Genomic DNA, 24,322 nt, shown 5'->3' on the forward strand with positions numbered 1-24,322 from the left:
GATTTATAATGGGAAATGCTTACATCTTTTCTCCATTCAGAAGTATTCGGGATACCTTGCGCAATTTTTCAACGTCATCATCCGGGATTATTAATGGCTGATGCAATGCAAAATCCCCGTAGACTTTCTTTTTGTGGATGTGTATTGAAACCTGAATCGGTAGAGGGGGCGTTTCAAAACAGGTAATCTTTTTCATATTAGTGGATGAACACGAAGGTATTTATGATTATCGAAATAGAGCAAATAGTGATGGAAGCAAAAACTCAGGACAGAGAATATATGTATTTGATATTAATTTTAACTGGGAATGACGATTTTCAAAACACTCCATTCCCCAAATTATTTTTCCGTAGAAGGGATGTACATGTTCGTATAATGTCTGGCATTTTATTGATCCTCCACACTAGAAAAATGCACAGCTCAACAAATAAAAAATCAATTTAGAGAACTGCGTCTCTTTATATGATCAATCTTATTAAAACTAAATCTGTAGTTTCTCATTTAAAGATACTCAGCAAGGTTCAAATGAAACTGTATTGAAAATATCTTGAAAACGAAGTTAGGGTAGAAATGACAGACAGCACACATTTTTTTATTAACAAATGTCCTTATGCATTCCATGATTATATTTGATGCAATGAAAATATAACACAATTTGAAATATATTCAAATATTTTATTTAAAATCATACTGAGTTAATATCATAATGAATTTTAAAAAAAGTCCAATTTCTGAAGCATTAAAATACCCGGTTTATATCCTCGTGCATCTCGTATACAGAAGTTTCAAATACTTTTTTTCATTTTCACGGAATTATCAGTTAAAGCAATCTTTAATTGGTATTATTTCAATTCTTTGTTCTCCGTTTCTAGTAGACAGGTATCTTTACAATCCCATATCTGATAATGGGATCAACCCCACAGAAAAAAATGGATTTCTTCGAATCTGTACATAAAAAAAAAAATCATCGGTTAGCATGATTTTTGTCCAATATTACATGTCCAATATTACATGCAATACAGCTAGCTACATATGTACACTAATGTTAGAATTCAGAAAATATCTGTAATTTTAATAATTGTTCAAAGACTTCATCAACCACTTACCCATGTTTTGTAAAGTAGCAGAGCAAATTCAGGGGGATGGTAACCTGATTCTGAGTCGTCGCCGACGAGGAGCTCCAGGAGGTGGGGGGTCCACAGTGCTGCCGGTGTAACGAAGAATTATGACCCGGGTTGAAAATTGACCCGGGCGTCATTTTTCCACGTTGAATAATGAGACGAAAGGTGTTGAATAAAGACCCTAATCCGTTGAAAATTGACCCGCATCGTGGAATTTTGATCATGAAACCGGTTCAAAATTCAACAGCAAAGAACCACAAAATAAGGAATCAATATTATAACTTGAGTTTATTTGATTAAAAATTATCAGTTTATACATATTTATTCTTTATTTTTATATGTTTCAAGGGGGGTGGGGTTAAAAATGAAACTTTATAAATGAATATTTTTTAATTTACATATTATCCCTTTAAATATGTAATAACTATTTTATTCATAATAAACTTTTCGCGTATAATTGCTGTTTTGAGTGATATCTATATATTTCTTAAAAAAATATATGTTTTTTAAGAATATTTGTATATGTCACAGGATTAATTATTTTAGTTAATTAGTATTCATATTTGCGTTCATTTATTTCAACATTTCATGTTTTCATTTCCCATTGTACATTTGTTTACATTCACACCGCTTCATTCATTCATACAATCATTCATAGTATGATAGTAGTACGAGAGGTCGTGTGGTTACGTTTGGCGGGTGGATCAGTGAATGAATGGGTGTGTTAGACTGGTTTTTCGGGTTTAAGTGAGTGAGTGCGCATGTCCGTTTGCATTATCGAATTTTTAGCACAAACCTTGATTTAATATCACGACGCCACCCAAGACAGACGGTTGAATTATTAAGCTTCATAGCTTGTCAACCCGACTATTATCTTAGTTCATATTGCTGTTATACTTGGTGAGTTATTTTAATCAAATATGTGTAATTTAAATATTATTTAACTAAAGATAAATTTAATGAGTGAATGTAGAGAATGAGAGTGTTTTAGTAATATTTTATTGTATATGATTATAGATCACCTAGCTGTACTTGAGGAAACCATTTATTCGATATACAAATACAACAATAAATATTCAGCGTCATTTCCACAAAAGGCCTTGGAGTTCATAATTGTTCCCAAATGTAGCCCAGAATATTATATATCAGCTACCCCTTGACATATACATAATTACACTTTAAAATATTCAATGCAGTTAAACTCCATTTTTTAAATTCGCTGGAGAAGTGTACAAATGTAAATATTTTAAAAATTACAATACATCATATTGTTTAATTTTGGTTTTACGTTCACCCAGTAAATTGAAACTTTGATATTGTGCATTGTATATTTTCTGGGTGTGTGCAAATACAAAATTTAGAGTATGTCATATTGAGATTGTTGTGCTCGCACCCACTCAGTTTGTTAAAACTGTGATTATCTGAATTTTGTATTCACACCTATCCAGCCAATAACAGTGTACAAAATGATGATATGCTAACATATACTCTTTCATGAATAATGCTGTAGTAGCGATATCTTGAAAGCCTTTTTTTTAAATTCTATTTGTTACGTAGTTACTAGGGTAACTAAATATCATCAAATCGCTGATTTTTTTTTAGGCATAAGCAATTCTGCTTCATGAAATCTGTAGCAAGTTAGCAACTTAATTTTTGTACAGGATGACAATAAAATAATTTTGCTTTAATAGTTTCTAAATTGCTTTGATTACAAAAATTTATCATAAATACTAACAGTAATTGTTTTCGTCAATAAATAGGTAAATTGCAGTTTTTGAATAGAAATATGTAGAAGAAGATCATACAGCAGCGTTGGAGTAGATGGTTGACCTTCCTATCACAGCCACCTACATTATTAATTCAATTTAAACGTGTTTTATTGAACGGAATGTTCAAATTATTGAATGGATTGGATAAGAGTCATAGCCTATGTTAACCCTTTCAAACATACAAAGTCAAGAAGAAATTATCTATAGTCATAAGAATATAGTATTACAAGTTTACAGAATATTATTGATATTATGTGCATATAAGACAGGGGATACTTGAATATTAAATAATTATCTGAATATTTATCATATATGATTGTACGACATATTGTTGGTAGACATGTTGACTCACACCTACATTAACAAACCTATCACCTTCATTTATACCTGCAGGGATACAAACATAAGAATGACATTTTCATGATCCAGCCCATTGGAAAAGAACAGTAAATAAAAGAGGACTATATATTAAGTAAATATACATGTATAATACTTAGATAGGTTTAAACCGTGTAACCTAAGAGAATCAAAAACGCTTTGGAGCTCTAATATAAATATAAACATGGGAAACAATTTTCCAATTTTATCTATATGAAAAATCAGAACTACCATAAAGTAAATAGTTCATATAAAAAGGTACACTAATGTCAATACGTTGTTTAAAAAGTTCGTCTCTTTGTTGAGTATATCTTGGATATCCAGGGGGGAAAATCACATTTCCTTCAGATGCAGACATACACTATAAACATCGACTCCCATCAGTTTAAAAAATCCTTAAAGTAAGCTTTACTAGCTTTATTCCGTAATTGACGTAAAATAATATTTCCTATTGCCTTAACTGAAATTTTTGTGAGCTTTAGGTATATTTTGTTTTTGAAGTTTTGACTTAAAGAAAGATAAAGTTGATGAAATTTCTTTCCTGCATGAAGATTATTCCATAATTTACATGTAGACGGAGCAAAGCTATTGTAATAAGTATATAGTGGTAGATAGTAAAAAAGCTCATTCGACCTAAGATTATATGAGATTATATGTATGTTCAGTTAGAAAATATGATTGAATTCAATCTAACATATCTTGTAGTGTTAAACCATTTATAATCTTGGAGAATATAATTAGTTTATGTTTATCCCTTCGAGATTGTAAGGTTTCCAAATTAAGCTCACAATCTAAAATGATTTTAGAAGAATTAACTCTGATCCCTTTCACTGTCCTGGTTGCTTCAATTTGTACATGTTTAAGCAAATCGGATTTTGCTTGATACAGCTGCTCCAAACAGCATCACCATATTCCAGTCTAGGTCTAATAAAAGCCGAATTTTAACAAGTGTTTATCTATCAATTGTATGCTTGAGTAATCTTAATATATTCAACTTTTTGCATGCCTTTTCATGTATACCATTAATATAATTAGATCAACCATCCTCCGACTGTATATTTAGATGCAAACCTACTTTTTAAAAAAAAATTGATAACATTTTTGCTGTATGCTATACGTTTTTAATTTTGAGGAAATATATTACGTCAGTTGCCTGTGTTTCTAATTTACTGGTAATTAATGGAATTGAAAACTCACTGATAGTTCTAAATAAATTGCATTCTTTAAAAAGAACTATGACTCTGCATATGCAGAAAATTGGATTGTGCTTCAATAAAGTTAATCCGACAAGTTTATGAAAAATTATTGTTAAGTATATATGTATAATACAGTATACATAAAAAAAGATAAAAATATGACAACCATTCATTTATTTTTTTGTCAGGGATGCTGACTTCTTCAAATTAAGCATAGGTATCTGTCATGATATCCTTTTGTCTTGATATAAATATATATACCCTTTACCCAATAAAATAGTATAGAGGTTATATTTTCAATTATTAGAAAATACAACGCCAGGTGCTTATCGAATAGAGCTCTGTTGAATTGCCTTAAAAGTGACAATAACGGGCAATACATTTGTTAGATATATTTATCAGAGATTATGACAAGTTGAAACTTAAAATTCTGTCACATGAGAGAATGAAAACCATGTCATCTATGTCAAAAAGTATTCTACCCCTACTCGCCTGTTCCATTCCGAAGCAAACGGTTATTTTCTTAGCTTTATTTACATAGTATAGTAATAATAAATGGATATCATATTTTCAGTCTCAAAATTAAATAATTAATTGGACCTATCAACCTAAAAGAAATTAGCCCGTCCGCATATGTATCGGGCAGTATGAACATTTTAAAACTAAAACTTTCAAATATGTGCATGATTGTACATTTAAACTGTGTAGAGTAAGTTCCAGTTCAGATCAAAACTCTGAGGTTGGGGTCAATTCTCAAAAGGATCAATTTTCAACGTGTCGATGTCTTCAGAGTTTAGAAAAATCTTTCTCATACCGTTGAAAAATGACCCCGGGTATAAATTTCACGATTTTGGTCTCAATTTTCAACGTTGAAAAATGACCCCCCGGGTCAATATTCAACATTGAAAAATGACCCCCGGGTCAATTTTCAACCCGGGTCAATATTCTTCGTTACACCGGGGTTCCGGGGGTTGATGACGAGTGGGGCGGGCGGCAGTGGGGGTGGTGGCTGGGATGGTGGTACGTTTGATTTTTCAGCTCCAGCTAAAGCAAAAAAAAATCATTCTGCGGAAATCATTACAAATAATACAGAATTACAGATGTAACCATGCAACCTACCATAAAATGAATATTAATTGAATATAAAAAGAACAAAAGCCCAAATGATGACAGAAATTTAAATAGCTCATTATATTTACCCATGAATCTGGAGGACAAGTATCCATATGCCCATTTCAGCGAATAAAATGCCAAATGACAAGTTACAATCATTTTTCTATTTGCGTCGCTAATAAAATTGTTTGAGATCTATGTTGCTTTGACGTCACAATAGGAACAATGAATGTAACGTCATCACGTTTGTTAAATCTAGAGTATTTATGGAAAAATAAAAATTTCCGGTAAATGGCATTGCTTACTGTAAAAGCTTCACCCCCCTCCAACTTAACATAATTTGTTGCGCGAAAGCGCATCAGGGTAATCTCTACAGAAACAGCCAGACTGAAATCTACACGCCCTGTATATAGATTAGTCGAAATCTAAAGCAACTGAAACTGACAAGAAACTGACAGGACTGAAATCTACACGCCCCGTTTATCGATTGGTTAAAACCTACAGCGACATAAGAAAAATCACAGACTGCACGAAATATTCAAGACGATTTCAGACCCAAATTCCCATAGGAGAAGATTTGGCTGTTCCTTTTAGCTTACGTACTAATGTATATTACAGTAATTAAGTGAATTTTACTTACTTTATGCAATAAATTTATTAACTTTTGAAAAGAAAGATGTAAATATAAATAAGAAAAAAAACTGTCTTTGATGATTCATGCTGGTTATGAAGGTAGCAATCGTTGCAGTAAAAATGTACATAACACGCTAACGCGTTATTGTTAAGTTTAAATGATGCTGATATCATTATTTGAACCGGAAATAATTAATTTAGGGAGATGTTCATCTAAAAACTTAAAAATCATATTAATGTTACAAACGTATTTAAAAGAATATTTTATCATTCAAATTCGAGACTTACAAAACAGATTGACTAATAGAAGACTAAAATAGGCATAGCCTGATGTCCAATCCTGTTAAATACTTATTTGCATAATAAGATATTTGTTAAAGTAAATTGCCTAATAGATATACCTATTGAAGATATGAGTTTACTTAATAATTTTATTCTTTTACACAAATGGTCTATGCAAAATTATTACCTTTCGTTGAAAAAAAAAAAAACAGCCAAAATACACAGAAAATATTCGACTAAAAATATGTTGTAAATTTTATTTGGAAAGGTAAATAAGAAAAAAAGTCATGGCAGGATTCGAACTCAAAACTCATAGATTCATTGCTAATGCACTAACCCATCGCGCCACGCTGTTTGGCAACAGCAATGTAAAAGAAAACATTTTTTAATTATTTTACGTCACATTATGAAATATCACAATGTCTCAACTTGCTTCAATTTCTATACTCAGTCCCAAGAGTATCATTGATTCACATTTTGCCTACTTACTTGATATCTTTAAACACCTCAGTGTTCAAAGGATGTAAATTCGAAAAGTATGAAAAATTTCCAAGATTTCTCAGTTGAAATTCCCCCATTAGCTTAATATCAAGCTGGGCAACATGAGTCGTAAATCCATTTTTATCCTGATAATTGACACAACACGTGTCAGTTTATTCGACATGGTACAATAGCTGTATATTACATGCAAACAATACTCATATGCCACTTTCTTCAAATAGTAAAGTAAGATTAGAGTGGGGTTTTTTTATTGAAAAGAAATTTATTAATGTTATGAATGAATAGAATTTATAAATTCATCTGTATAATGAAAATTAAGTGCTAAAGTTTTAATATATTTATGGAAAATGCTAACATTGAAATTCAATAGACACAGAAAAAGGCCACTTTTGTTTGATTTGCATCACATTTTTACAATTTATGATATCTACTTTAGATATTTGATTTTCTTTACATTGCCTTTGAAATACTCGCACACAAACAGATTGTCATTATTGTCCACACATAAACCATAAGGATCCTTCAGATCACAGTTATCAATGTAACGGAGAAACTGTCCATTCTGATCCAGAATGTGGATACAATGGTTGTCAGTGTCTGCTGTCAGGATACGACTCTGGCTGTCTGATGTGATACCATAGGGTTTAAATGGTTTGTTCTTTGTAACTGAGGGATGACCGGTGTTTCTCCATCTGAGTTTCCCGTCCTGATTAACCACCACTACTGCACCAGCCTCACTGTCAGCTACACAGATGTCATGGTTTCTGTTTTCTGTGATGTATTTAAGCTTTGTATTCCCTGAGTACAGAGGTTTACCTTTATCATCAAATTGAACTGTTTGTTTCTCTGTAGATCCCGAGTAACGGACAACTTTGGATTGAGTATAATCATCACTGAACATGGTAACCAGGAGATCACCAGTAGAGGTGACACACAGATAACCAGGCTTCCATCCATGTAATCTGATCAACTCTTCTGTCTGTCTATTCTTTACTTTACACACTGTCTTTGTTGTCCCACTAGTATACAGTAGATCACCATCACTGTCTACAGCTATATCATTAGGGCATGTACCTGATTTTTTCTGGATTGTCTGGAGGAGTGAACCTTTACTGTTGAAGCATTTGATATCGTTGGTCTTTCCACTCGTCCATATCTTGTCTCCATTCAGACTTGTGACACTGCGTAGATATTCATACCCAGTCTGTATTGCGGTAACAAGTTCTGGTTCATTCAGTAGTTCTCTGACTGAAGTTTTGTGTTGGTTTAGTGACGAGACATTTTCTTCTGTAGCAGTAGATAATGGAGTGATCTGTCCAAACAAACTATACAGCTTCTCATGGTCTATTGGTTTTGGAATGAATGTTGGCAATGTAACCTTAACTTTGGGCGGAATCTTGCTGAACTCTCTGATCTTGGAGCTGTATTCGATAGTTGAAGATACTTCAGTGGATTTCTCGATTTTCCGTATGGCTTGTAAAGTTTGTTTTATTAGGGACTGTATCTGTTTGATTTCATCCAAATGTTTTTGAAGAATGTCTTTATGTTTCACTTTTATCTCGCCTATTTCGGTTTTCATTTTGTTGATGATGATGTCGATTTCTCTGTGCCATTGCTCTCCTTGTTTGGACATTGTTGTTGTAATTTTCTCATATCCTCCATCCAGGTTGGCAAGCTGATTATCCAAGTCACATGCAATTTCTTCATACGTAGGGGAAATATGATTTTCTAACTCTTTTGCATCTTTTTTGATATCATCTTTCTTTGTCTTGAAAACTTCTGTAACTTCTACAAATTTATGTCTTCCATGTTGTTCAGATGCCATGCAGGAAGAACAAACAAAAATGTTGTTGCAATCCTTGCACTGAAATTCACAATTTTTGTGTGTATGTGTTCCACATTTAGGATAGATGAGGGTTGACCTTCGTTCCTGGAATGGGACTATGATATGTTTATGATATCCATCTGAGATGTGGTCTCCAATGCAGGGCTTGCAGAGGTTGACATGGCAAAAGTCACAGTAGCTGTGGACTATGGCGGTCTCACAAAGGTCACATCGGTGCACATCCTGGGCACTAGAATGAGGATCCATGGTTGTTCAATCTCTAAAAAATTGAAATAATTTTAATACATGTACCTATATTTTTTAGGTTTAATGAAAAGAATAAAAGGTTTTTAATGTTTTCTTAATATTTATAATTATAGTCAGACTGTGAAGATTAGATTTTTCATGAAAAATTATTTGAATTAAAATTTCTTTATGAAATTCACCTAAATGACTAAAATTACCCCCCCCCCCCCTTTCGAGTTTGTTTCGCCTACACCTGATATTAATCCAAAATCATTGGACATTTTTCTAAACTTTATAAACCATTTCGAAATAACTTAAGCTGATATGGTTGCGTTTGATTATTGTGTATTGCGTTGAATATATACATTAGATTCAAAACGAAAGTAAGTTTTAAAATTTCTATTCCTAATGTAGATCTAATTAGAATTGTATGTTTTAATAACCACAGCTATAGTAACTTAATGTTAGTTGAGTGAATATGCAATTAAAGATAAGAATATACAAACCTTGTTAAAAAAAAAAGTCTTTAACTTTTTGGTGTGCCTGCCCAAACATGGCTGTTCCTTTTGTGCCACCTGATCAGGAAAAAAAAATTACGCGAGTTACTCCCCGTACATTGATATCGACGTTGCCTGAGGCGTGTTCGGCAGAGCGAGTCGCCAAAATCCCTCATACCCGCAACACGATCAGATGAACTAGCCTCAAACTGGAATCATTTACTATATTATAGATCTTGAACCTAAGGTCAAGATCAATAGTAAATAAAATATGTATTAAATAAAATGAAGATGTGACTGTCACAGTGTAATAGTGTTTTGTGAAGGTGAACTTGACAGTGCAATATCCAGTTTCGTGAAAATTTGACAGTGCAAAAGTGTATTGCAGAAAGATGTGTCAGTTCTGTAGCGCGTGTGTGAGGATATAATAGTGCGATAGAGTGTTAAGTTAGGCATTAGGCACGTAGCATCGTTTTGGAAAGTGGGGGGGGGGGGCAGACTCATCCAAAAAATCTTGACAAGCAAAAAAAAAAAAAAAAAATTATAAGTTTCCAAAATCTTCAAAATCCTAATCCGGGGGGGGGGGGGGGGCTGGCGCACTATATAGATTCAATTTCACTCCTCATTTTCTTATTTTCATATCAATTTTTTACATACTCCCAAAAAAGTAGGGGGGGGGGGGCAACTCCTTGATAATTTCATTTTTTATATGTAAATTTTAAAAAAAAATGTTGCTGCTCATGGGCCCCCCTGATGCTACGTGCCTGGACATAACAGTGCGACAGTATGTTAACTCCATGTAGATGTTGACAGTGTGGTGGCTTATATTGTATGAAGGCGTGACAGTGTGATGACATGCTGTGTTAAAATGTGACAGAGTGATTGCAAGTTAAGTGAAGGCAAGACAGTGTGATAGTGTCTTGAATGAAAATGTGACACTGTAATCGCATGTTGTATGAAAGTATGACAGCGCAACAGCGTTTGCACTGTCCTACCCCAACGCGCCATTGAGATTGTCCAATGACCTGACCCGGACCCGAACATCATAGGGCTTTAGATCTTGAAATATTCTCGAAAAAAAAATTTAGATATTCATTTTTGAATGTCTTTCATAAAGTACCGGTATCTAGATTTAGCAGCTACATCTTTGAACACACACACTTTGCTCATTTATATGTTAAGGATGATACATTAATTGGTCGTTTTATCAGTAAACTTAAATATTCTTTTTTTATAATTGTCAGTTTATTATGATGTTCCGATGGGGCCACTTCGACCATCGCACTTTCGCCTTTAGGTCGAAGATTCGAGAGTGCGAAGTTGCGAAGGCGAAAGTGCGAGTGTGCGACGGCGAATGAGCGAAAGTGCGAAGATGCGACGGCGGAGATGCGATGGCGAAAGTGCGAAGGTGCGAAGGCGAAGGAGCGATACTACTATCGCTCCTTTGCCTTCGCAACTTCGCACGTTTGCCTTCGCCTTTTTGATAGCATTCCGAAATTCTCGGTAGATTACATAAAATTTGATGCAGGCACCGTACTGGCAGAGGTTTTCCGACTAATCCATGATATTATTGGTACGAATGCGCTAGGCCATTGTGCTTACTATGAATGTTTATAAATATTTTAATGTGTATATGTGACATATACGTTTACCAGTGCTGGCTATGAATAAACTTCGTTCAGACAAAAAGTACGGGACATGCGCGGATCCAGAAATTTTTTCCAGGGGGGGTCCGAAGGATAATTGTGTTTGCCAGGGGGGGTCCGAGGCATATTTTCGCGATAATTTTACTATGTAAATTTAATAAATTTTCATTTTCCAGGGGGGGGTCGGGACCCCCCCGACCCTCCCCCTCTAGATCCGCGCATGCGGGAAATATGCATTATGACATCACAGTATATTACAAACCCCGAAAATACTTAATAATCTATTTATTAGCAAAATTAACTTATACTTATCTTTTAATTTAAAACAACTAATGTTATCACTCACAATTTTGATGTCCGTTATATCGTACACACTGAAAAATAAGCGAGATTTCGTTCTAGCTGTACTACAAAATATGAGTCATATGCTTCAAAATGACGCATTAAGTTAAGTCATTGAAGGCTATCATGCAGTTTTATAGCGAAGAAAAATTAATGTCATAGATTAACGGAAAATGATAAATGGATATTTTGTTTAACATTGTTTTTAGTAGAATGCTACCTATATAGTCTTATTTTCATTTTGTTAAAAGTATGCATCGTATAAAGAAGCAACCTCGGTTTTGTATAAAATATCGTATATCTGAAAGCTGAGTACCTAAATAAATCACTTAATTAAAAGGGCATACACCTACCTGATCCTGACAAACTTTTACGTGTGAATTTGAAATATGTGACTTAAAAACTTCTACGATCCTTGTAAAATCTTACAAATTAATTATTTTTTAATTAAATTAACCCTGTGACCTTCAAAATTATTCAACATATGCATTATAAATTACGGTTTCTACAAACAAATATTCTTATCTTATAAAGTTTGCACCGTTTTTCAAAATCTACGATATATGTGAATTTTAACATGATTATGCTCTTGCAATGTTGAATTTTTTAAATGACCTCAAAACCACAAATACATCTGCTTATACCATGCTACTGCCATATCACGTGACCACTATGAACATAAAATATTGTACTGTTATATATATATTTTAAAAGTATATTGCATTTGAGTAACTATTATTAATTTTAAAAAGGACTTGCCAGATGAACTAAAGTATACGTGTTTTCTTCACAAAAATTTGCCTATATTTTAATTGGCCGCCTTAACTGTACTGCGCTGTCTCTTTCCACTGTTTGTTTACCGTGGATCAAACACAGTAACATTCTAATTTCATTATGCGACTCTCCTTGCTCATGTATGGATCTAGAGGGGGAAAGCCCCCCCCCCCCCCCCCGAAAAATTTAATTTTAATAACTTCACGCATACAGTAAAAGGGGAGAGAGGGTCCGGATCCCATCCCCCCGGAAAATTAAATTTTATATTAATCATATATAATAAAATCTCCAAAATATGTCTCGGACCCCCCCCCCCTCGACAAATATAATCATCCATCACCCCCCCCCCCCCCCGAAAAAGTTATGGATCTGCGCAGGATGTTGCAAATAAATTCTAAAAAGTTTATCGTCTCCCTCAGATGTCCTTTTATACAGTTAAAATTGTCTTTAAACGATAGAGAGCTCCACAATTATAAAATGGCCAAGGCGAAAGTGCAAAGGCGAGAGTGCGAAGTTGCGATGGCGAAGGAGCGATAGTAGTATCGCTTCTTCGCCTTCGCACCTTTGCACTTTCGCCTTCGCAACTTCGCACTCTCGCACCTCGACCTAAAGGCGAATATGCGAAGGTCGAAGTGGCCCCATCGGAACACCATAGTTTATAGATAGAATTTTGGCCAGTGCTCTACTGCACTGATCTAAATAAGATACAAATTCTGTTACATAGGGTGTCATACTTGATTTAAAAAATACAATGATACTCCCCAGTATATTGATGTACTGATAAACTAGTAAAATAAATTACAGATTTTCACAATCCGTCCAGTGAAGCAATGTTGGCGGAGCAGTATGGGCCCCAGTGTACGAAACCCCTTGTTTTTTTTTGTTCAGATAACCTGTCAAAGTGCAACACATCGGTATGTTATTGCTGTCGATTAAAATGTTTTGTATCGTTTTTGTTAAAACAAAATCTACTTTTTTTTTTCCTGAGATGGAAACTAGAATGAAATAACATGTTAGAAGTAAATGATATTTTTAGATAGTCTATTGGTAATTACGGGCCGCCGGAAGGCGGTCCGTTATTTGATATACATTTAAATAGTGTTACTGCGTTTCTGCGGGATAGTTCTTTTTTAATAGAATTAATATTTTGCTTCTTTTTATGAATTGAAAGTAAATTTGCATGTAGAAATATATTTTATGCCTTATAAAAATATCACATATTTTTGGTTTTACTCGTAAATGAAAAATAGGTCATACTTAGTAGACTGTCGTGTTTGGCGCGTTTTTATCGAGACTATAATCTATTCGGAAAATTTCGGAGTTCTTCATTCTTTTCAAAACAATGCATCGGGATCGGTATGTGGGACATACTATAGACCCGAAATACTAAAGACCTGAATGTCATTAAATTTTATATAAATGATATATTCGAATTTTTATGTGCCGTTTCAAATAAAATTACTTTGTTTGTGTAATTATTATATTTCCATGTAAAATGTGGTAGAAATTATCATGAAATTATATCCATATCAATTATTTACGCAAAAATATGACAGAAATGAAAATTTGAATTGACTGGAAAATTTGAACTAATCCATTACTATTTTATCATGTGGTCCCTTAAAATCATATAAACTAATGCATTAAGTTTTCATTCAATACAATGCAACAAAAAATGGTTTGAAATACATAATCTCCAAGAGAAAAAAGATGAGTTAAACTTATTGTATTACAAATCAATGTGTTCTCCATTACTTCATACAGTAATGAACTCGATTTTTTATGATAATAGTAAAATGTCAAACTTCAAAACAAGTTGCTGAAAGTATATTAGAATTTACCATAAAAATTAGTACAACCAACTTTTATTTTCTTTTTTGTGGTGTGTTTTATGTAAACAACCAATGATTCATACAACAGTTATATTTTTTGCGGCCCATTTGACGCTTGCGTCAATATGTTTTCTTGTTAGTTTTCTGTGTCCCATGTTCTTATTTCTGGTTTTCTTAATTCTAATACACAAATACATGTATAAACAAATAAAGTTTTAAAATTAATTTTTCAATCATTATGAATTCATTAATGGGAATTTAGATTGAAAACACTGACACCTTTGATTCATTTAGAACTTTTCGGAGCACCAATGACACTTTTTTAAACGTTATCTCTCCAGTATTTTGTATGATGTTTGCAATGTAAATCCCGCTGATAATACAAATTCTACCAGACGATATAGAGAAAAAGTTTTTCAAAAAGTAGTTTTTGGGGGATGGGAGTTGTCGTAACGTATGAAAAAAAATCGACATTTAATTATAAAAATCGAATTTATTCATCAAATGAATGACGGAAAGTAGAACCTAGAATGAAGTATAGGTCAATAAAAAAGTTTGCCTTTTCTTCTTTTAGATGAGTGAAGACTGTTTGACCATAAACGTGTACACGCCATTAGGGGCCAATAACAAACTTTAACAAACCAAGCACATCCATCGGTACTCCGTGCTCGTATGGATACACGGGGATATTACCAGGCGTCATCGCTGGAAGTCCTTTCTACAATGGACAAACTCTCGCTTCAGCAGTTCAAATTATTCTTGTTACTCTAAACTATCGGCAAAGTTTTGTTTAAGTACTCATCGAGGCGTTGAAAAAAAATAATTATTTCCAAATGTCTTATTTGCACGTACATGTACATGTATATCACAAAATTTTAAAGGGTGAGGGGTATGAAACATTAACATTAACAGTTTATAATACATTCTTTAAGTTGGAACAACAGTATATTTTTTACATGATGTATCATATGCAACGTCATATGTATTTATTATAATGATTTATCATTTTCATATTTCAGGTGTCCTTGGGTTTCTCAAAATCCTGGAGGTAGAAACAACTTGGAACTACGGTTTCTACGACCAACGGCTTGCATTGCAGTGCAGGTTCAAGACAATATCCAGTTCTTTGTTGGTAGCCCAAATAAGGTAACACTTACTTAGTCAACTGAAGAAATTTATGTTTGAGCTACATTTATTAGAATATTAACTTGCTGCAAAAACTAAAAAGCTGCTATTGCACTGTACAATTTCACAACGCAAGTGTCCGACATTGAACTCATGTTACTTTACATTAACTGTTATATAACTGTTATTATAACAATTTCCCCCCGATTTATAATTAACGATATCATATTTAATGAATCCCGTACGGTGACTGTGGGTGGCAAGAGCGCAGGCGCATACGCCACACTATACCATATGATGACAACTGGGTCAAATGTTCAAAAGCATGTGATTCGCTCACAGCTTTCAATTCTTATTCCTAAATTCTTAAATGAATTTCCTCTGAAATTAGTCATATATTATAAAGAATAGCTCTTTATTCAAAAATGATATACGAAACTTCTTCATTCCCGAGTCTGTTCTACCCTTCTATGTTTCCTTTTTTCTTCATTAATGTTAATTCGTAGTGTAGCAGTCAAAAATCCCGTTGAAATAATCAAAATACATGTTCATCGTCACATTACGTTTAACGTCATTGCGTCATTTTACATGTACTCATGTCGTCTATATCTTATTCGTTGAAATAAATTAATTCGACCGGTTAAGTTCAAATATTTATCATCAATTTTGTCTTTAAGTTATTATTCCTATATTTTATTATTATTATTTTTATTCTTTGGTACCTTCTTCACAAAATAATTTGTAGTTATTTATAATTTTCTCTAGAACTGTTTTTATGAAGAAAAAAACCCCGCACATATACTGCATGCCGTAACGTTTAAGTCCTTGCGTCATTTTACGTACCCGTGACATATAATGTTGACATCATTTTTTTTCTAAAAATCAATTATTTTTATTCGCAATGCTTGTATATTTGGCATCAAATTATTTGGGAGAAAAAGCACATTCCTAACTGCGATTCAGTTTTGTGAATTTTCTGCGCGACTTTTTAAAAGAAGTGTCTAAGTTACTTTCTCTTTCATTGCTTATGTAGTTTAATGTGTTTTTATGAAAGTGTGACATTTCATGTTGACATTCTAAAATGTCTCTATTAAGAAAATTTGCGGACACATTTGCTTCTTTTTAATGGCTATACAACCTATGAAAATGCACATTCTAAAATGATTTCTATTATTATGAAATATAGCCAACTTTTTTTTTAATGGGCTTGATACTTATGATCGCCATGCTACGCATAACGTTCGACTGTGAAATGTATCTCTTGTGACACGTGTCTTGAATAAACTCCAGCATAACGAAATTTTTTTTTATCATTGAAAATTAAATTATTATAAAATATATATTACGAAAATTTTACACAGAAACAATTTCTCTTTATTAAAAAAGTCATATATTTAAAAAAAAACGTCAATAGATCATTGCAAGTTCCTGGATCACAATTTATATTTTGGCAATTAACTCATCTTGCCCTGGCCATTTTCGAGGATTTTTTACGCATCTACAACTCCATTCTGGGAATTCTTTGATCCGGAGTCGATTCCTGGCATTGATTACGTCAAAAACGTTATGACGTATATCTGTTACATTATCAAAATAATTAGTCCACCAAAAATTTCCCTCCCAAAATGAAAGTTCACCGAGATAATGTAGTTTATTTGAGATATGTGCCCAAAAAGTGTTACCTATCTACATGCCATTTCTAGAAAAATTTTCAGGTTTAAACACCGATTTATGAAATATAAAAAAAATTCCTACATTTTATTACATGTTTTGTTGAAGTCCGTATACATTCGAACAGATCGGTATATAAAATTACATATGTCCAAATTTTTGTTTTTTAAAAATACTCAAATAGTGTGCGCGCACCCTGAAAGGACATTTTAACACCAACACCGTGCGCGACGTCGTAGCATTTTTGATAAAACTATTATAGACTAAGTGTGCATCAGACGTAGTGTATTGTAAAGCAGATAAATTAAGTTTGTTTTGGGTTTCCAGTGGAGCAGGGCCGTCTACTGTCATCGACTGTCTGACAAGATTCTTCCAAAAATGAGAGATTTCACCCCCCGACAACCCGAGATATTCTTCACTGAGATAGTTTCCAGAGGAAAGTTCCGTTTTTCTTTACAGCGAGAGAAATTTGACGCAAAGACAATAAGATATAGAACAGGCAACAAATATTTTTTGAAATGCGAACGAATGATCATTTATGAATTGCGATATTGTGAAACAGAAGGGCAACCCAGGCGGAGCTTATAGTGTGGAAAAAAAATAGTGGCGGATAAAGGTAAAGACTACACAGCTAATTGTGCCACATACGTTTCACATATGTTTGATATGTAACGTATGTTTTACGTATGTTGTGTGAAGTCAAACCGTACGTTACACATATGTTGAGAAACGCATGGTTAACATACGTGTGATAACATACGTTCAACATCACATATGTTTAACATACGTTAGATTTTACATATGTTAAACATATGTGAACCATATGTTTTACATAAGTAGATCTCAACCATATGTTACACATATGTTAATAAACACATGGTTAACATGGGTTCTAAAAACCATATGTTACACGTGCGTTAATAATATATATACTTTACATTAAAATGATCTGCATGCGCGGATCTAAGGGGGCGGGGGGGGGGGGGGTCGGAAGGATCCCCCCCCCCGTAAAATGAAAGTTAATGAAATTTACACAGTAAAATTATCGCAAATATGCCTCGCCCCCCCCCCCCCCCCGGGCAAACACAATTATCCTTCGGACCCCCCCCCCCCGGAAAAATTGTTTCTGGATCCGCGCATGATCTGCATGTACATGATCACTCGTATTCACTCATGTCTGAAGAAAAGCCTTGCCTACTGTGCATGTTTATTGGTTTAAACTTTATATGTAGTTATTCATAAATAAAGTTGTTTCATTGACTTCTTAAAATTAATTCGATTACAAATCCGGAATTAATACGAAATCGGTTTTAGATTTGTCGATGACAAAATATACGTCACATTTTTACGTCACGGAGGCAGAAGATCGATACCAAAGTCAAGCTACTCAGCAATAAGCTACTCAGCAATAACGAAGTTTGTTTACATTTATCGACTATATAAACGGAATTTTCCGATCCCGATTAAAAAAAAATTTTAACAGAGCGCCTAGCGCCTAAACTAGGACTTGTGACACCCAGGTGACACCGGATTCTTGGGGGCACGGGTGTCCCCCCGGGATCCCCGGTCCCAAAACGGGCAATATTAACACTGATTTCTGGCGCCAGGGCGCTGAGTAGACCCTATCATACTGCTAAATAGGGAGTCTAAACAGAGCGACTAGCGCCCAAACTAGGACTTGTGAATAACAAGTTAAAGCCGGATTCTTTGGGGCACGGGTGTCCCCCCGGGATCCCCGGTCCAAAAACGGGCAATATTAACACCGATTTCTGGCGCCAGGGCGCTGAGTAGACCCTATCATACTGCTAAATAGGGAGTCTAAACAGAGCGCCTAGCGCCCAAACTAGGACTTGTGAATAACAAGTTAAAGCCGGATTCTTGGGGGCACGGGTGTCCCCCCGGGATCCCCGGTCCAAAAACGGGCAATATTAACACCGATTTCTGGCGCCAGGGCGCTGAGTAGACCCTATCATACTGCTAAATAGGGAGTCAAAACTGAGCGCCTAGCGCCCAAACTAGGACTTGTGACACCCTAGTCACACCGGATTCTTGGGTGCACGGGTGTCCCACCGGGATCCCCGGTCCCAAAACGGGCAATATTAGCACCGATTTCTGGCGCCAGGGCGCTGAGTAGACCCTATCATACTGCTAAATAGGGAGTCTAAACTGAGCGCCTAGCGCCCAAACTAGGACTTGTGACACCCTAGTGACACCGGATTCTTGGGGGCACGGGTGTCTCCCCGGGATCCCCAGTCCCAAAACGGGCAATATTAACACCGATTTCTGGCGCCAGGGCGCTGAGTAGACCCTATCATACTGCTAAATAGGGAGTCTAAACTGAGCGCCTAGCGCCCAAACTAGGACTTGTGACACCCTAGTGACACCGGATTCTTGGGGGCACGGGTGTGCAGGCGCAGGATGAATTTAGCAGAGGTAATGATTGTCAGGCATTCGTTTTTATTTACTTGCATTTGAAAATTATATCGTACAATTGCCGATGTCAAAAGACTAAACATGTAGCACGGAGCTGTAACTGTGTTCTCCGGGAAAATTCGGGTTGAATTAATGACGATAAAAATAATGTTTCCCCAGAGAGCTACAACTAAGCAGCTATTTGGTTTAGTTAATTTAGAAGAATCAATACTTATTAAAACCCATAAAATATAAGTCGATCTTGGATAAGACGCATTTGAAAACTGAAATATTTGAAAGTAGAGAAAAACTAGAGCAAAGCCTATGCAAAGTAACGAGTAGGTCATCCATTGCAACTAAGTGAAATGATTATTGAATTGCCTCTATTATTTAAGTTGTATTCTTATTGCATGGTAATTGAAATTTTTTATAGGCATGCATTGGCTGCTTGACATATTCCTGGAAGAGGACATCAACTAGCTAACACAGTCAATGACAGATGTCTCTTTGAATTGATAAAATCATAATGTAAGTACACATACCATTGCATTTCACACTTTAAACATATTTTAAGGGTCATCAACACCGCTCGGAAATTTTTTTCCATACAAATCCAACCTAATAAATAACTCAAAGGTATGGATTTCTATGACATACTTCATTAACAGTAGAAGTCACTGGGTGGGGTACGGGATGTTTCGCACCTAAACATGTTTCGCGCTGAGATGGTTCGCACCTATTCTGTTTCGCGCTGAGATGGTTCGCACCGCGATGTTTCGCATCGAATACATTCTTAATGATGAATGATTTATTAAATATATATACATGTAAATATTAAGTTAATATTCCAAAATATTTATGAAATAAAAATACTTAAGGGTTTTTCTCCCATTTAAAGCATCATTGAAGTGCCTGCACATGACACAATTATATATTCAATTAATCTGTTAACAAACTATAATGTTATGATTAAAAATACAGTAATACCGGTGATTATTCGAAGACCATGCTAATTATTCTTTAAATAACACCATAACTATTTCATATAATTAATTGCACAACCAATATCAAGTCGTTTTGAATTATCAATTACCAATAGCTTGGACAACACCGTGAGCAGCTAATGATAAGACAAGTGATAGTTATGAGACCAAGGTTAGTATTTATATCAGCAATTTAATCTTAAATGACTAACGTTCTCTAGTGAAGAATACTAGAGGCGCAACTATAAAAAAAATAGTATTATTTTTCATAAAGCCTACGTAAGTATACAAACAATCGTTTGCAAGTTGTTTAAAGGATAATTTATGAATTTTTGTAAACATACCACTATGTACAAGTTGTATGTCATTCTCCAATTACCTGCTATCACACCCCTAATTTTTCATAAAAATACAGGTAAATCTAAACTGAAAAACATGCTATAATTGTTATCAAAACACAATTGATACCTCTTGTTCTGAACCTATATAAAAACGCCATGGCTTCAAAGCCCTCATAAAAAAAGACGACGAAAACGAAAAAAAACATTACACTATAGCGGCTCATACATAAATGCAAACATTGTTTCAATGTTTTTTATAACTTATTTCAATTCTTATATTGGTTATAATTAATTTCAGAGCAATAATAACACGAGAAAAATATCTTCATGCAGTGAGATGTTTCGCTCCGAGGGTGGTGCGAAACATCGAGGTCCGAATCATCTCAGCGCGAAACAGAATAGGTGCGAATCATCCTGGATCTGGGTGTTCAGGATCATTAATCAGGGATAGACATTAACTTTTCAATTCACTTGCCGTTCGAGCAAGTGAACTCAAGTTTTGACATGCCCGAATCTTAAACTGGGTTGCCCGAATTCAGTAAGAAGAAAAACACACTGTAAATCAATTTTATTGATATAAACAAGTAGTAATATGCCAATAATGTTATTCTACAGCACATAGGCAAGTGGATCTTGTTAATCAGATTGTCATTTCCAAGAATCAACAAATCCCCGTTTTCTTTTAAGTTCGTATTTTTTTTATTTTCAGTAGAATCTTTTGATTCTTTTGATTAACTTTCATTTTGGTCCCCCCCCCCCAAAAAAAAGTATTTAAATAGAGAAGACTGCGATGCCATGACGTTTAATAAAACTGAACTATCTCCGTTTCCATCAACACACGTGTTTGTGAAATGATTAAGTCGTACGACAAATGCATTCAGAATATCGTGACATGTACATGGTTTGGCTCTTTATTGTGACAGCACATACCGTAATACGAAAAAGAACTGTCATCGAGCACATGGATATATATTCGCGCGATCTGTAAATCAATGTAACAAGAATGTCATATGGAACGACTTACCTAAAGTTAAACGCTAAGGTGGCAGGGGACAGTTTTTTTGATACAATTCATTGTAGCCAAGGGATGCATGTCTTCGGAACTCTGTAACTAGAATTTCCTCAGTTCCCATTCAGCACAAATACCTTTAATTCACTCTTTATAAGGCCAATCACTAATTTCTGAAGAAAATTACTAATCAAAACCTGTAAAATTCTCTACATACTGGTTTTTAGGAGATTTTGACCCTTTCATATTTTGCTAATTTTTCATGATTTTTCAGCTTTTTAGACCTCCCCCAGCTAATTCCCTGCAGAGGGTTGACCTTCTGTACCGCGTGCATGTTGCACTATCACATGTCAGAAACTTACCGGTGTATAGTTTACAATGTCCCATCCACCTACTTTTCGTGTTATTTTACCTCCCGTCTGTAACTTGCAATTTCACTGTGTAATGTCAGCACAACAGTCATAGCCGCAGGTTTCGCATTTTACTTCTGATTCTCATGTACCTAACATAAGGGGCCTACATATTGCATATCAATTTCAACAAGAGACACCCCTCTAACTAATGATAATCATTAAAAATCATTTCATGAATTTTAGCAACACTCATAAGCCTTCAAGTACAGCAACTCGCAATTTTACAAAAATATTGACGGGGTACTTTATTCGAAACTGTCCCTTGCTACCTAAGGTAACAGAAGACTGAAGAGTTCCAATTCAGAAAGGATGTTGATTTTATGATAAAAATTATTTGTAACCAAAACAAAAGAAATCAGAAATTTTACTGGCCCGATCGGACAAGTTTACCCAGAGTTTCACTTGCCCGAATAGAGATTTTACCTGCCCCGGGCAATCGGGCAAAAAACCGTTAATGTCGATCCCAGTTAATGATAATCTGTTGCATGACACCTACATGTACATTTGTATTTCTTAGTAAGTAAGTGTAAAATTTTGATATATCTATTTATCTAATGCATGTATTATATTTTGTAGCAAATGGATATAATACAGAAGTTTCAAAGATCTGTTTTGATGTAGCCTGAAGATTTTGTACTGAATGATCCAGGATCCAAAAGTTCTTCACGTAGTTCAAAGACACAATAAGGTAATTCAATTTAGATAAGGATTAATACAGGCATGTATCCAGTCACACCCCCCCCCACCCCCTCATTTTTTTTTGCAGCATGTGTAAGTGTACTTTAGAAATCATTTCACCCTAATGATTCAAGCTTATTTGCATAAAAATATTTACCTGTATACGTTGTTTTCCGCTTACATGTATAAATTGTATTTTTTATCATGTATTTAAAAACTCTAATGATTGCATGTATTTAAGTTTGTATTAATATTTTAGAAAGAAGTTTGAACAAGCATTGTCCTGGGAAAACAGTAAAAAGGAAGAAGTTGGAGGTGGACAAAAATCAGGATGAATATACTAGAGGTAAAAATTTATTTTGACAAATTAATATTTGTGATTGACCTTCTATTTTGCCCCCTCTCTCTCTCTCTCTCTCTCTCTCTCTCTCTCTCTCTCTCTCTCTCTCTCTCTCTCTCTCTCTCTCTGAGAGCTTGCAAATAAAAGACAAAATTATTAACAATTGTAAACTTTCTTCATGTTGTATTTGCAATAAAATCTAAATGGATCCTGTTATTCTTTAACAATATTGTTGAATAAAAAAGCAACTGAGGCATTTGTAAATTTAACTATATCATAAAATGAAATTTAATGTTAAATTCTTTGTTTTTCTTTTTCAGAAACTATTAAAGCACAGAAGTATGACAACAAAATAAATCTTAATGTAATCATTCAAGGAATTAAATTCATTGTTAATCTCAAAACTTGTCTTTTTTCTGTAACTCTAATTTTTGATTAACAAGTAGCTGGAAATGCAAAATGGATGTTTCCAAAGATCCACTGAAGTTACTGAGTAATAAATTGAAGTGATTCAAGCAGCAAGATAAAGTATATCAAGAATGAACTGGAAAATTGAAAATGTTCAAGTAATTTAATTTTAAGCAATTTTCATGTGATATGTATGTAATTCATGTGAAAAACGTACGTTGGATCCACATATGTAAAACGTATGGAATGTATCACGTATGTCTAACACACGTGTAACATACGTTTCACATATGTTCATTAACGTACGTTAAACACACGTGGTACTTAAATCACGTTAAACGTACGTGAGGCTACATACGTATCACACATGTTTAACGTATGTGGCACATTTTGCTGTGTATTTCACACTGAGTAACTATGTAGAAAGTTTTATACATCGAATTCACGTATTATTCCAACGTGTCTTCGAGGAAAATAACGACATATGTTTAATTCGGGAAAAATTCGACATACAGTTGTACTTTGATTAAAATACTACCGGTAATACCTGTAATGAAAATCATTTTCTTTAAATATTCGTACAATCTTTTTTGTTTTATATTGGCGCTTGTCTCGTACAGGAAGTCTATGAACTTATTATACACAACAGTGTATATTGTGTATAGTTAATAGATCTCCTGTATGAAACAAGCGCCTGTGACTTCATTCCATTATTACTGATTTTTTATATTAAATATCGTTGTTCCCCGGTGAAAGAATTTCAAAACACAAAACATTAATTTATAGG

At 34.3% G+C, this 24,322-nt stretch overlaps 1 protein-coding gene, 1 long non-coding RNA gene and 1 pseudogene across 2 annotated transcripts in view; 2 read left to right on the top strand and 1 right to left on the bottom strand.

Moving 5' to 3' along the window:
- Positions 1 to 24,322, top strand: part of LOC128160910 (acetylcholinesterase-1-like) — a 128,465-nt pseudogene that overhangs the window by 62,445 nt on the left and 41,698 nt on the right.
- Positions 7,373 to 24,322, bottom strand: part of LOC128160327 (uncharacterized) — a 52,217-nt gene continuing 35,267 nt past the window's right edge. The window contains exon 2 of the mRNA XM_052823629.1: positions 7,373 to 9,098. Within this exon, the coding sequence (XP_052679589.1) occupies positions 7,421 to 9,085 (1,665 nt within the window). The 5' untranslated portion in view covers positions 9,086 to 9,098 and the 3' untranslated portion in view covers positions 7,373 to 7,420. The remainder of the gene's footprint in view (positions 9,099 to 24,322) is intronic.
- On the top strand, positions 19,799 to 23,531 carry LOC128160362 (uncharacterized). The gene is made up of 4 exons (XR_008240274.1): positions 19,799 to 19,891; positions 22,686 to 22,797; positions 23,047 to 23,133; positions 23,448 to 23,531. It is a non-coding gene; the product is annotated as an uncharacterized LOC128160362 (long non-coding RNA).

The sequence above is a fragment of the Crassostrea angulata genome, chromosome 8 (genome assembly GCF_025612915.1).
Source record: "Crassostrea angulata isolate pt1a10 chromosome 8, ASM2561291v2, whole genome shotgun sequence".
Lineage (NCBI taxonomy): Eukaryota > Metazoa > Mollusca > Bivalvia > Ostreida > Ostreidae > Magallana > Magallana angulata.